The 14744-nt window shown below is 38.6% G+C and overlaps 1 protein-coding gene across 14 annotated transcripts in view; it reads left to right on the forward strand.

The window, feature by feature from the left end:
* The first annotated feature begins 6226 nt into the window (after positions 1-6226).
* TECRL (trans-2,3-enoyl-CoA reductase like) overlaps positions 6227-14744 on the forward strand; it is a 58905-nt gene continuing 50387 nt past the window's right edge. For 5 of the 14 annotated variants that reach the window (XR_010606125.1, XM_065634023.1, XM_065634026.1 and 2 more), the window contains exon 1: positions 6228-6535. Coding sequence is in view for 8 of the 14 variants with exons in the window: in XM_065634023.1 (XP_065490095.1) it covers positions 6302-6535 (234 nt within the window). In the remaining 6 variants the exon portion in view is untranslated. Of the gene's footprint in view, positions 6536-7963; positions 8236-14744 lie in introns of those variants that run through there. The other 9 variants (XM_065634021.1, XM_065634022.1, XM_065634020.1 and 6 more) reach the window with 3 other exon arrangements.

Here is a 14744-nt window from a genome sequence, read left to right on the forward strand (position 1 = left end):
GCTGTTTGTGAAAAATAGCTTTGCCTTACTGTATTTCTTTTCATCATCCTTACTCAGTGGCTGATCAGCTTCCAATAATGTGTCTACTTGATCTTATACTGTGAAATTACAATCCATTATCTTGTCAGGATATGTTCTAGGAGAGGGATTAAAAAACCACTGTCAGTAATACATATACTTAGTTGAAATTAAATGAGGACATGAAGTAAGGTTGCACTGCTGCAAAGTCCAGGGTATCAGCACCTGTCCTTCATTAATCCACTCAGTCCTCTCTCGTTACACTGTGGAGTGGCATTGATAACATAAAGCCACAATGAAACGCGTGGAAACCTTCTATCTGTCCATGCTTTGAGGACTCTCATCCATGGAGATGCTGCCTTGTTGCTTGCTCTGCCGCTGGGCACATGATGGTGAAACCCTGAAATGAAGCCAACATTTGGAAGCGAATTTCTAACCTTTGTTAACTGAGATACTATTTCATGAGCTGGAATTGACAATGCCGTAAGAGGACATTACACCATATTAAAGCCAATGTATGGAAACACTTACTGAAAGGCAAAGGCAGCTTAAGGAGATGGTACAGAGTAGAGCGTGATGCTGTAGGAAAAATTCTGCAGGTAAAAGTCAGTAGGATTTTCCTTAAAAGTATTTCTTAGACAACTTTGGGTGACATTTTTTTGTCTTCAAATACTGCTTTCTAATCTTTGCCTCAAAGAAACAACGGGGTATAAAGCGTATTGACCATGTAAGGACTCAAACATGAATAGCGTTGATCTCCCTATCTGACTGCCTGCGAGAAGCCCAGACTGGCTTAAAAATTGTAGACTTTGTTTGAAGGGTAGGGAGTATCTCTGTTTCTAGACTTTTTGAGGTCAAGTTTTCAGACATTCCTGTATGTGTCTAAGAGCTACAGATTTACCTAAGCGAAAAAGAATAACAAAATGTATAAGTAAAACAACCAACCGGAAAAGACATTTCACATAGCACTTCACAGTCATATACTTCCAAATGCTATGTATTTAGTGAAAAAAAATCACATGCCTCAAAATAAGGAATTAATAACGTGAAGAACGGCAAGATCTGCAGTGATTAATCTAAACAAGGATTGAAAATTCTCAGTTGCACAGCTGTAAATATGCTAATTTTTGTCAGTAACATTAAAAGATTAATCTAGCAGGTCGCCTACAAAGATTTCTTTGGGCCTCTTCATTGCCAGGTCCATCTATCTCCCGAGGCTGCTTCTGTGCTGCAGTCCAACAGCTGTTTTTTGCAGTATATCCTGACTGCCATCAGATTTGAGCTCTGTATCAGGCTGTACTTAACTTTGGTAGAGAAGCAGGTATGTGTTTGTGTGCAATGGGCTGTGGGTGGAGGTTTCGCTTCGTATTTCTTGGAGGTAAAATTCCTGGGCTTGTCTGCTGTCTTTGCTTATTTCTTTTATGCCTCTTGGGGTATCTGTGGGGTATAAAATAAGCCCTGGCTTTGCATTTGATTTGTGCTGTGAATTTGCTTCTAATTGGCACCACCCACACCAAGGTTTAAAGTCACATGTTTAATTTTCAAAGCCAGAAGGGTAAAGCTGGGCTACCGGAATGAGATTTTAAACAGCTGGCAAAAGGCCATTACTGGAACAGTCAGTGGTAAAAATTTCTCCTCCAGGGCCAAGGTGGACACTAGAGATGACTGGGTGCTGTCTCCTTCTGTGCCTTCTTATGCTGTCCATTACTTCCTTGTTAAGATATTTAGCTTCAGGAGAGAAAATTGAAGTACCAAGTAGTTTTAGTAGTAACACTGTGGAGCTTCTTCTAAGTGGTTCTTTTGTGTGTGTATACACATGGGTAGAACACCTTAAATTGATTTTGAGGCTGCTAAGGTGGGTATGTGCAGGCCAAGAAATCCCAGAGGTTTCTGCAGGTTTATTTTGATGTTGTTGTTGTTTTTTGGATTTTTTTGGGTGTTTTTGTGTGGGGAGGGGTTTTTTTGTGCTTTTGTTGTTGTTTGTTTGTTTGTTTGTTTTTGTTTTGTTTTAACCACACAGCTTCTAAAAACTGTACCTGTGACTAACGGTATTGGACTTCACATACAGTACCCTGCAATCTTAGATATATGTTCCCCATTTCTAACAGCTGGGCTCACATGCTTGAATTCCTACTCTGCTTCAGAAGTGCATTCTAGTTGTTACTAATATGATAGAGATAACAAAATCAAACAAAATATTTAAAAGCATTAGCCCCCCAAATAATCCAGTAAACCTATTCCTTAAGTCTCAGGCAGATGAACCCAGGAGCCAGAAAAATGACTGTTTTTCCAAATGAGTACATTGTATCAGGTTCTTCAGTCCTTCCTTGCACAGCTCAGTAAAAAGAGGCTGAAAGAAAAACTACGGTCCTGCCTGGCTCTGAAATCATTAAGCCCGAGGTCACGATGGGGAGATGTGGAGCAACGCCGATTAGATCGAGTGTGGTGCCAGGCATATGGGCTGTACAGCCACTAAATGAGGGTGGGGAGGCCATGAGGCATGGTGCGTACCCTGGGTATGTATTGGCTCAGCACTCCTTTAGCAAGGGGATCTCGCTGCTTGTTTGCAGTAGTCAAGCGCTTGCTCCCAGCAACTCCTTCCCCAGCAAAATGAATGGTAGAATCTCCAAAAATGGACACTGAAGTATGATGTGACCTCGGGAATCTGCTTTGCCTTAGGCCATGTGACCTGCAGTACCAAACCCCACATATGGTGATCTCTGGAGTCCTGTGTCTTGGGGGTGTTGTTCAGTACTTTGGCATTACAAACCTGGTGGGAAAGGAATAATCCTGCTTCCACCAAGCATTTGGAGTGCATGCGATAACAAAGTGATGTGTGAGGGGCTGTTGACAAGCATCTGGAGCGACAGAACTCACTTAACAGTCAACATTTTGCAGACTGAGAGGCGATCACCAGTTCTCTGGGGAAGGAGTACTAAACATGACCGAAGATGAAAAGGAACTTCAGAAGCGCCTTCAGGCCCAGGCTGAGGTCTTGTGAAATCCCTTTGTGCAGAGGCACAGTGCAAGGAGAGCCTCTTGCAGAGAAGGAACGGGAAGGGAAAGCAGAAGAAACAGCAGCTCCCTAATGACTCACAGGCTCATAAGCAGAAATTGAAAGCTAAGTCTTAGCCTCTGCCCAGCGCTTTTTTACCTGTTTTGTCATTACCTGCACAGGTTGATGCTTGTTTCCAGACATTGTATTAGAAGGCTGCAAAAAGTCTGCTACAGGTGTTGATTTTGTTGTGAAAATACCAGCATTCATTAAACCTGAAATGATGTCCCTGCTGCATGCCTTGGGGGCTGGCACCCCGCCCTCCTGGAAGAATAGTCTTTCAGAGGGATGGCTTAACAAAATGCTCGCCCTTGTGCAAAATGGCTCATGTCAGCCAAGTGCCAAGTGAGGAGGAGGTAGAGCCACAGTTAGAGTTGTGGCCATCCTCATGGCCCCTCGAAAATATCGGGCCTTATATGGCAGGAAATCCAGTGCGAGTCGAAGCTGTCAGAATGATTTAATTCTTGCTGAGTGCTCTTTGACTCCTCTCAGAGTCCCAGAATGAAGCTGAGGTCAGGAACTTGGTGACTGCTGGCTATTAGCCCTGCCATGGCTCTGGGACAATGCTGTGCCAGCAGCTCATACCTATCTGATGTGAACCAATAAATCTCACCATGGGACTGAGTGCTTATCCCCATGTGCTGGGACTCCCCATTTCCAGCATCAGGGACTGAGACAAGGTACTTATAACTGCACTGAAAGTGAAGATGTGCCTTTTGTGCTGTAATTAATGTTTCCCTTCTGTGTGTACTTCTACACAGAATGGGCTGAATTCACATCGAGCCAGAACATCCAAAACCATTGATGACATTTCAAGTGAGTGCAGCACTTGTGACATTAATGGCAACATCTCCACTGCTTTTATGCATCTCCCTTTTAGAGCTTAGGTTATCAGTGGTAACTCTATCCCTGATTATTTTTGGTAGAGTAGCTCTCATTGACCTTATACGCAAGTAATATGTTTGCTATAGACATGACTTTGACTCATAACTTAATACAATGAGGAAAGGGCCAGTCACCTGGAGGGAAGCCCTGCTAGTTTATGTCAGCTAAGTATTTGGCCCTGTAAAGATTGGTTTTTATCAAAATATTGCAATTGCATATGAATAGCTTAGATGGAAAAAAAATTGTAAGCGTTTTCCTGGAATTGTTTCAGATACTCAAGTGTTCATTTGTCAGTAACAAAAATCTGATCATTTAAATGTCTGTAAGCAAATCATAAGGGTTTTTTTTTCAAAATCAGCAGATTACATGTTATCATTTTAAATAACATGGTAAACATACCCACAGTCATGACTGCAACATCAGTTCCTTATATAAACAGAAATTAGCCATGATTATCATATTACTCCTTATTGCTTTTTAATTGAAATAAATTCAGAAATTTATTAATATAAGCTGTTACAGCTCACTGATTAATAGATTTTATGGCTAAAAGCGGATATTATATCAGTTTGTCTCATCTCTTGTACAGCAGTTTATACAGTTTCCTTATGGTTCAAATAAGTGTATTTATACTTGGAATTTGGGATCTGTGTGAGCTGTGGTCTTTAACTGGCTGTTTTTAGTAAGCCAGTTATAGTCAACCAAAAATTTCTCAATCTCCGCATTCTGACAAGCTGATACCAACATTTCTGCAATTTAGTTCTGCTTGCTATACTGACTCTACTGGTGTGACGGTTCCTTGCACACCTTTAATCTATCCTGGGAGATAGGTATACTTCTTTGATCACAATATAATCTTGCTCAAGTCTGACAACAATTCTTGTCTTTAGAGGCTGACTTGTTTTGCCTCAATGGCAAGACATTGATTTCATTACAGTTTTTTACGTCATATGGACATAAAGCATCTCAGTTACAAGCTGGGTTTAGCCTTTTTAGTCAGAACAACTGGCTAAAGAATCATAAAGAATTTTGCAAGGAGAGGAGCTTTAGTTTGGAAATTGCCTTCCTTGGGAGGGTCTCCTCACATTTTTAATTCTTGCAAAAATGTATCGATTAATTTATCTGTTATTTCACAGATCTTCTTGTCGTGTGTCACTAGACAAGATGTGGTGACCAGTAAATTTTCTGGAAGTAATGAAAGAATCAAAGGAGAGAGCTGTGCTTTGTTCCTACCCTGCCTCCCAGAGGGGGTATTAGCTTCTATCTTGTTGAAGGTTTTTTTTCACCTAATTAAATTTCCTTAGTGTCATGAAACTATATGGTTTCTGTATTAGTGATCACGGGTTCCCTGAGGTTTTACCATGTGTTCAGAACTTACTCTGTGTCTCCAGCTGTCTGCAGAAATCTGTGATGCCCTCTAACACTGTAATCCTTGGCAGCCCAGGGAAACTGAAGCAGAAATCTCAGGATGGAAAAGTGCTGCCAGTTCTAGTAAATCATATTAAAAAGTCATACAAAGAAAAACTAAGTTTAAACAAGGCTTGGGGAAGCCCTTGGGGAAGAGCAAATTTGTTGTTGTAAGTAATACTTATTTTTACCATTAAGGCTACTTTTGTTTTGCTGCTGACTTGCATTGTGAAAATTAATTGTCAGGAGATAATAAAATTAGTAAAATGATCTGAGCCCTGAATTAGTGCCTTTATGATTATAATTTCCTTTACTTCAGTTGAGTTTCCCTGGCAGAGCTGCAAGGAAACCCCTACCCTATTAAATAACAGAGTTCATAGTACTAAATACAAGCAGGTACAAGATCCTCTCTATATTTGCAAGTTACCCCTAAATTTTGCTGATGAACTCTTGGCATTTTTTTTAGTAAATACTTCTATAATAGATGACATCTGATGTGATATTATGGATATAGATTAAGGCTGCATCACACGCATATATATATGTATGTACATGTACCTATGTATACGCATCCATCTCAATAGATAACAGTGGAATTTGCTGTATTCATTCCTGATTCCTTCAAGGCTCTGGAATTTCGGGATCTGACTTCTTCTAGTAGGGAATCTCTAGATGTGTCATTTCAAATGTTCGTTTAAATAAAAATAATAATAAAGCAGCAGCAGCACAGCATAGCACAATAGCAGGTTAAATATAGATATGGATTACAGAGCCATTGTTTTCACTCCTCCTAAATAAGACAGTACTCTTAAAATGGAACGCCACTTGACCTTTAGTGTCTCATCAGTCTGTGATTGTATTTAACTGATGCAGAGAGGAAACACTTTACCCTGGAACTGTCCCCTGACATGACAATCACTCCTGCTGGGCCACACCATGCACAGGAGGCAGAAACCTGGCGCTCCGGAACACAAGAGGGACCTTGCAGCTCACAGAGGAGCTCTATCCATGTCTCACAACGATACACGCTCTTTTTTCAACTTGTCTCAGCTTGTGCTCTCTGCTGGCCAGCTCAAATCACCACCCGTGCTCAAACATTCCAAAATTACTTACTTTGAAGTGGAAATTCTTGATGTGCATAGTAAGAAGCAGATCTGCATTGTGGACAAGGTGAGTGTGTTATTCCAGCATGCAGGGGATGTGCCTCGTTCACAAGATGCCACATCAGGGATTCTCTTTTCACTCTGTTGTGGTCTTGTTCTGTAATAAAAATGCTTCCATTCTTTTCCCTGGGAGATACTCAGAACTTCTCGTTAGTCACAAGCCTTGGCTGTGTTACTCTTGGGTTTTTACAGATAATCCAACACTGGTTTCTTCTAGACATCCCAGTGACTCTGTGGACTCAAAATACATCCTTAGGCTGTCTCTTGACACTTAGATTACAGTGTTTATTTCAGAGCACAATACTTAAATGTCTCTATTGGATTGTGTATTCAGTTTTAATACATTCATAAAGCTTAGCATCCCTGCAATGCTTTGGGTTCTTGGTATCTAAACACACTCAGCTGTGCCCTACTTATCCGATAGGGCAGAAACCTGGCAATTTTTAAATTTGTATTTTTAAACAAATGGTCTTAGCTAAAAGAAGTGCTTTTAATAAAGTGAACAAAAAATACAAACTGCAGTCAAGTTGTATAAGTAGGAGGAGAGGACTGGGTAGGAAGGAAGTTTACAACACAGTAAACAAAAGCTGAAAAAATACTTCATAGTTCTTTTCATCACAGTTTTTGTCATTCATTGTCCCTCAACAGAAGAGCTAGTCTCTTGCACACCATGAAAATGGGAATCTATTTAGACAATAGGAATTTTCTGTAACAGAGTTTTGCAACTTACTGTTTTGCTAGAAGAAGAAAACAAAAATAACACCCCCCCTTATATTCACTGGCAACAGCTGGAACTGGTGGATAAGTTTGCTTCATAATGTTCAATTTAATGCCTTTGAAATATGCAGGATGGAATACTACCAGATTTCTCATGTTTCTGGTTGTTTAAAGGGTATTTTTGCAATTTGTATGCCTAGTTAAAGGCAAATGTCTCCTTTATTCATTCTTAATGGGCAAAGTGGTTTTTGAGATTTTTTTAGTCTAGTCAAAGGGGAAACATGTTAAAAATGACCAAACAAATATGATGACCATTAATACTAGTTCTAATGATAGTGTTTGCATTATTTAATTTATTAAGTGATATTTACACAGTTATTAAAAAGGTTATCGAAATACTATGCCGAATAAGGTTTTGATCAAAAAAAAAAAAGTGAGTCTGTTTCTTATCTTAAGGTTTCCTACAGTGTCATTAAAAGAAATATATTAAGAGAAACAGAACTAGACCATGGGCCACATTTCAGGAATCCTTCCGTGACGCATGGAAGAACTGTAGTCTGCTGGGACGATTGCAGACCTGCATTTTAATCTTTATCCTGAATTTTGATGAGCTTGAACATTTTTTACACTGTCCTCAAATGACGAACTCTGCCCCTTGTAGTGGTGGAAAGCGAGTTACAGGTGGTGACGGCAAAGTACTCTCTGTATAGAGGCAAAATACACATGGAGGAGCAATAGCAACTGTAAACTGAAAGCATCTGCTCAGGAATCTATATTCAATTTACAAGGCCATTGCCAGCAGCGTGGACCTTTTTTATTTTATTTTTTATTTTGGCTCAGTACCAAGGAATTAGTGCAAGTATGGTGCAAGGCTGAGTTTTCCAAGATGGCCTAAAGCACTTGGATTTTGAATGCACATTCACCTCGCTGTCCAAGTCCTTTAATTTCCTTTGAAAAACCCTTCCTAAGGTGACCCTGAAAGCGCAGAAGGTGAGTTCTTTGCTTCCATGAACACTTGTTAGTATTAGTGAACCACATTTTACTTGGTTATTAGAGCAGTCAAGGGACCATTTTACCAGATTATGCATAATCTTCTGCTTAATTAAATACAACATTGATGCAGACCCAGCATGACACTTCTAATGCCTGTTTCCTGTTTGTAAGATAATTATTATTAGCTTAATTTCTCGGGGTTGCATGTAATTATTACTTGTCAGGATTTATAATAGGAGAGAATAAGAACCATAGATTTTACAATGTATGTATTTACTGTCTTACTGTCTATTGTTAGTAGTTCAGACTATTCTCATTTAGCAAATGTATTTGCAATATTCACAGATTAATAAATCTAAAGGGACGAACAATATTATAATGGTAGAAAGAAAACCCCTTTCTTTCTCCACCTAATGGAAACTCAGAGTGATGAGATGATTAACGCTGTTTGGTTAAATACCAGTCACTGCATCCAGAGAGTTAGTTTCCGTGAAACTCTTGCATCGGAATCCTGTTCAGATTAGTGGGAACTCTGTAAAGTCTGCAAAGTGATGATACATCTAACTAGTTTTGGTATTTTGAGGGAAAAGAGGTCCTGTGCTCAGTGCAGTGTCAGGGACTTAGCAGAGGTGTGATCTCAAGGAATCAGTTGACATCAGTAGGCTTGGAATTAGGCATAAGTCACTGGGAATCAATAACATTATCTACTTTGGCTTTCTTACCCATCTTACACTTTGGGGAAGGATCAGTCACTTAATATATGTAAGTGAGGTGAGTGGTCACTATAAGGTCTTTAAGATTGACTTAAAGGAACAGAATAAATACATATTTACCTGTTTTTTAAGCCCATAAGATATTAATACATTACATCATACTGCAGGCTTTTCCACAGTCAGGAAAGGCAGAAGAAAAATACTGAAAGGAAATAGTAGAAAACTCCAGACATACTGTCACATAGTCATCCCCTCCCAGGAGCTGTGTCTTGAAGAAAAATACCTAATCTTCCAAAACTTGAAGTAAATTCACAAGAGTCAGCAACACTGGCTGTTTGTTTTGTACATGCACACTTTGAACACAAAATTTTTTATAAAGGTATAATTTCTTTAATATTGTCAACCTGCCCTGGAGACTTTCTCTGCTATGGGTGTGAAATTATGCAAGTAGTTTGGTGCACACAAGCTTTTCCGGTAAGTTCCTTAAATAATTTAAAAGAGAAATAATAACAACATGAGATATTTTTCCCCAAATTTGCTCTTGGTACAGAAATAAATTCTAAAGAGAGAGATCAGGGAGAAGAGGTTACAGATTTTGGGGCTGGGGAGAGAAGGAGGAAACAGAAAGGTGTTTACTCAAGTAGGAAAAGGCCTCACAAGAGCTGGTGGCTGAAAGCCTCAGTTAGGCAAATTTAGCCAAGAAATTTGGCCCAGATTTTGACAGTCAAATCAAGGAGTGACCTGTAAGAGTTGGGCATCTTCGGTCACTTCAACATGCAAATGGATGCTGCATTTTTTAAAACATGTTCTATAGTCGAAACACAAGTCACACATGTTTCTCGCTCAAGGAGTGAAAAAAAATATTTGGAAAAGAATAAATCTCTATTTTGGCCAGTGTAAAAACAGCAGGTGAGCCTAGATCATCACAAGTCCCTTTCTATGGATGAAATTCCAGTCTGTGAAAAGGAGAGGGCATGTATTTAGTGATGAATAATATTCTGGTATGAAATACTTTCAATGAAAAGGAGTCACAAAATGTCTAAGGGATTTGTCTCCCATTTAATTCCAAAAAGCTATAGAAAACATCAGAACATACAGAGTTCATGAAGTCTTAAAAATGTAAGAAGATAATTCCTTTTCCTGTTTTTTAACAAATAATACACATTTTTCAGCCTCAGCCACAACTTGTGAAAGATACATGGCTACTCAAAAACTGGTTTATGTGTACATTATTCCAAAAGCCTGATGTAGGTTAGTTTTAAAGTTACCGCTGTGCAGCTACTTGATTTATAAATGCTGTTAAGGCAACTCATAACTGTTGCTGTTATAGCATTCATTGTATATTTTTTTTCTTCAAATTAACTCATAGTAAAATGTATTTTCCTACAAACGTAGTCCAATGTAATTAATTTTGCATGAGTTGCTTTTAAGGCAGAAAGCATTACACAATATAGGTTTTACAGAATAAATCACCTTCGGGGAAAACAGCAGAGAAAGCTTTTTACCATCAAAAGCCTCAGAGCACCATAGTTTCATGCTTCACAATTTTGCTGGCTAAGCTATAAGCAGGGGCGTAAACTCAGGTTTTAGCAGAGCCTCTTTTCTTGGTGTGCTGCGAAGATGATGGAGGGTTCTTTCCTCCTTTTTATACATTTCAAGCACAGCACTGTCACCTCTTGCAATTTTACAACAACTCACTTAAAAAAAAATTATTATTTATTTAAATCACCAACTTTAGCAATCACGAACCTTCCAACTTTGATTATTTAGTTCTCTAAGTACACTTTATCTACCCCTGGACACTCAGAAAACTGAAGGCAAATCAAAAGACCTCGTGATTTCTTTCTATGTTTCTCACTCATGGTTTAAAAGTTCAGGAGCCAGATTGCAGACTTTGGAAAACCCAGTTACTAATAGTTAAGTGTTTGTGGTTAATAATATATAGTGTAGGAACATTTAACAGTATGTTTGTGAGTGCAGACATGCTGTGCAATGCCTACAGTGAAAGTGAAGTGAACATTGTTATTTTCGTAAATTAAAGAACTTTTGTGTAGGGCCTGTCCTTTAGTTACGCATTTTTGTCAGGCCCAACATAGCATCAGTTACTTACATATATACAACTCTTCTTGCTGTTTAATATTACACAATACATGTATACCTACGCCTTTGGCTAAAAAGACAAATCAGGGCTTATTCTGATTGCTGTGAAAGGCTTGCTCTGTCCTTATGTCTGCCCACCGTGGCTTAACAATAAAATGGATTTACACTAGCATGCCAGCAAAATCAGATACATCCAGAAATGGTATCTCCAGTGTCAGAAATCTCTAATTCTCACCTGTGGGTTGCAGCTCTGTCACAGAATGTGAGCAGCCAAGAACAGTTGTCACCAGCTCTTGTGCATAATCACCTCTAGCAAATAAAAATAACTTCTTGCATCATGACTTGGAGATTAGACATACTACATTCATTTTAGGTGAGCAAATGCAATCATTCAAGTAGGTAATAAAATGCTGCAAAGAAACTCTTTGCAGTACCAGGACATGGCCTTGTTCATCAGATTCTAGGGAAGTATAGTAAAGAAGTCCTTTCTCAGGAAAGAGATTAGGGTTTTTTACTTCCATTTGGAAGGAGGATTTTTGGTGTCGTTGTCTTTCACTGAATGTTTTCACAGCATCCAGCACAATGGGGATCTGGTCCCTGCTGGGAGGCACTGCAAGAAGATACATTACATTTACAAACATGTTATAAAGTCTGTGTGTTTTCTTGCCTGTAAGAATTGAATCTTATGCCTACTCCCCAGTGCTGGGGTGATGACAGTGGTATTTTTTTTCTCAGTTATTGGTTACACTCGGCAAAGTAGGTAAACATATTCCAATCCTATTGATGGAATGCATTACACTTATTTCTTCCTGCTCTACTAGAAATTCACATCATTTTAATGTCAATATAGCTACAGATAGTTTCAGATGAAGACGCAACTGGACGTATTAATTTCTGCCTGCTCTTTGCTGTTACCATTCTTTTTTTCGATACAGCTTTTTAAATGGAATACCTGTAGAAATGGCCTTTGATTTATCTGGAAGAGAGAGACTGGGGAGGGGAGAAGCTGGTAACTTCAGGGCATTTAGCATTTGTAAAGGGATAATTTAAAGAATTACAGAAGACTAATGCTTCAGCTGAGATTAATTTTCAAAGGTTAGATGTGCCTTTCAATGGCAGGTTTTATACATCTCTTATTTTACATAGAGAAGTCTAAGCCTGGGGGGAAGAAAGAGTGAAATATAACAAATGATCAAAAAAAAATATTAAAGCTTGCTTCAAAGTTCAGCAAAAACAAGCGAATGAATTCTTGAGACACCAGCGGTGCTCCAGCTCTTCATGAACATCAGCTGTTCGTTCTGGCCAATGCTAAAAGCCAGCTATGCCACTAGAGCAGTGAATATTGCCAAAAGTGTCTCTGTAGTGTGAAAATGTCCTCTTTCCCAACAAAGTTCTGACATTTTACCCCAGCTGCACATTTGCCTTCTTGCATCAAAGATAATTCACGGATTATTGCAAATTTTGAATGTACTGGAGCTATATAAGACCATAGGGAGCTGGAGGAGTTTTATTAGGCTAATAGTTAATCAGCACAACCCATGCTTGAAATTTAGGTGTGTAATGGCAACTCATACAGGCATTGGAGCATTAAAGTACTCCTGCCCATCATTTATTGGTTCATCAGAACATGCTTCAGCTTCTTTCCAAAATGTTAGTCCTGTGATTCTTCACAAAACACCTGAGCCCTGTAGCAATGGATCTATAAATATCTAACAGTATATATTAATGCTATCATTGTAACGTATCTGTCTACGTTTAAACATTTCTGGCTTTTAAAAAGTCCTTAAAATGCAAGCTTTCCTTTCCTAATATACACAGCTCTTGCGCTACAAGAGAACAAGTTGTGGCAGTAAAACAGCCCCAGTTTCTTGCCCAGTGGACACATTGTAGGAACCAGGGAAGAGCTATGGGGTGGCTGGAAAAGGCTTTGAGGTCCCTTATATTATATATATATATATACACACACACACACACACACACACGTATATATGAGAAGATAAGGCTTTAGTAGCCCTGCTACTTGTAGAACCACTTGTTTTGCCAATACGTGTTCTCCTGTGAATTTTGAGTTGGTTGATCTTGCTCTTGCTTTTTGTTTTCATACAGTTCCCTAAATAGTTTGTGACCATCCTGTGCCAAGTATTGGTTTCTTGGGTGCACTGCTCGATTTTAAATGTTATCAATCTGCGTAGGTGTAAAAGAACAAGCAAAAGCCTCTACAGCCATTTGATAGAAGAGAGAAGGCAAGTTCAGAGAGATCTCACAGCTAAGCTGTATGCTTAATCTGTGCTAGGACTTGCAATTGAAATCCAAACAAAACCCTACACTACCTTCTTCCTGAGAAGAACTGCTCAAAGTTTTGGTTTTGTTTTTTAAAAAAACCAGTCCATATCCCCAATATTGTTTTCTTTGCAATTTAGGGTGAAAATAAGTGAGTCTTGAATTTTTGATGAGGTAGAATTTGGGAAAGATTGCTTTACAAATTAACTTTGCAATATTTCAATCTCTTATGACACAATAAAAATTTCATTTCCAGTGCAATTTGTTTTACAATTTAATAGTGCATTTATTTGAATATTATTTCGTATTGGATTATTTTCCATGACTTGAGAGCCATGTGTTATATTATTTTACACTATCATGATTGATATGTCATAAAATAATGCAAAAGTAATGAAAGTGCCATACCGATGAGAAATGAAATGAAAATAACACAATGAAATGAATTTTCAGCATGTTCTTGAAACAGGATTTTTTTAAAAAAAAAGTTTTCTATTTCATTTTAAAAATTCAAAGTCAATACAAATTTACACATCCAGAGTTCCGCTAGAACAATTCCATTTTCTGAGTAGCATTGTGACAGAATCTTCCTGACTAGTTGTGCTGTTGAGCTCTTGAGATGATTACAGCAACCTCACTCACTTCTCTTGCACAAAAGGTTAGAAGACAGAGAGGCATACCAGTTCTGTTTGGATTTGCTCAGCAATAGCTGAATGTGCTGAATTCTGTAAATTGAGGGATGGCCTGCACACCATCAATCTGCTAAAGGTTTGCATTGTCTTTACTTCCCCTCTTGTCTTTAGCAGAGGGAGAAAAAGCTTTGACAGATTTAAGGAATATCATCAGTTTCTGGAAAGACTGGCTTGAGATCAGATCTAGCTCTTTAGTTTTCACTAAATTCCACATAAAGCCTTTGTGTAGTTGCTGACAACACTTGTCTGTGTGTAGTTGTACATCATTTCCATGATGGGCTCATCTACTGATATGTCTTTGGACATGACCAGCACTCTGGTTCGCCAGCCTAATGAGTGCAGTGAGGGAAGTTACAGTAAAACAGTACCCATTTTTAATACTGTCTTTGAAATATAACAATGAGAAAAAATAATCAGATATAGAAGCCAAAAAACCACAGAGATCAATTAGAACAGGTGTTTTTCTGATAAACTTTCTGTGAAAAAATGCTGCTGATTTCTAATAACACAGGATGTTCCCCAAGCAAGGACAGGATGCAAAAGCAGCAACGCTGAAGTATTTGCAGTATTGAAAAGTATTTGTTGAGTGCTGAATTTGAAAATTACCTGGCTTTCTCATTATTATCTGTTTTGGGGTCATATCTTCAGCTGCAATGTCACCTTGTTGAACAAATTTACCTTGGCTGATGATGAAGTCATCTGTGGTTTAATAAGTAGCTGG

The sequence above is a fragment of the Caloenas nicobarica genome, chromosome 4 (assembly GCF_036013445.1).
Source record: "Caloenas nicobarica isolate bCalNic1 chromosome 4, bCalNic1.hap1, whole genome shotgun sequence".
Taxonomy (NCBI): domain Eukaryota; kingdom Metazoa; phylum Chordata; class Aves; order Columbiformes; family Columbidae; genus Caloenas; species Caloenas nicobarica.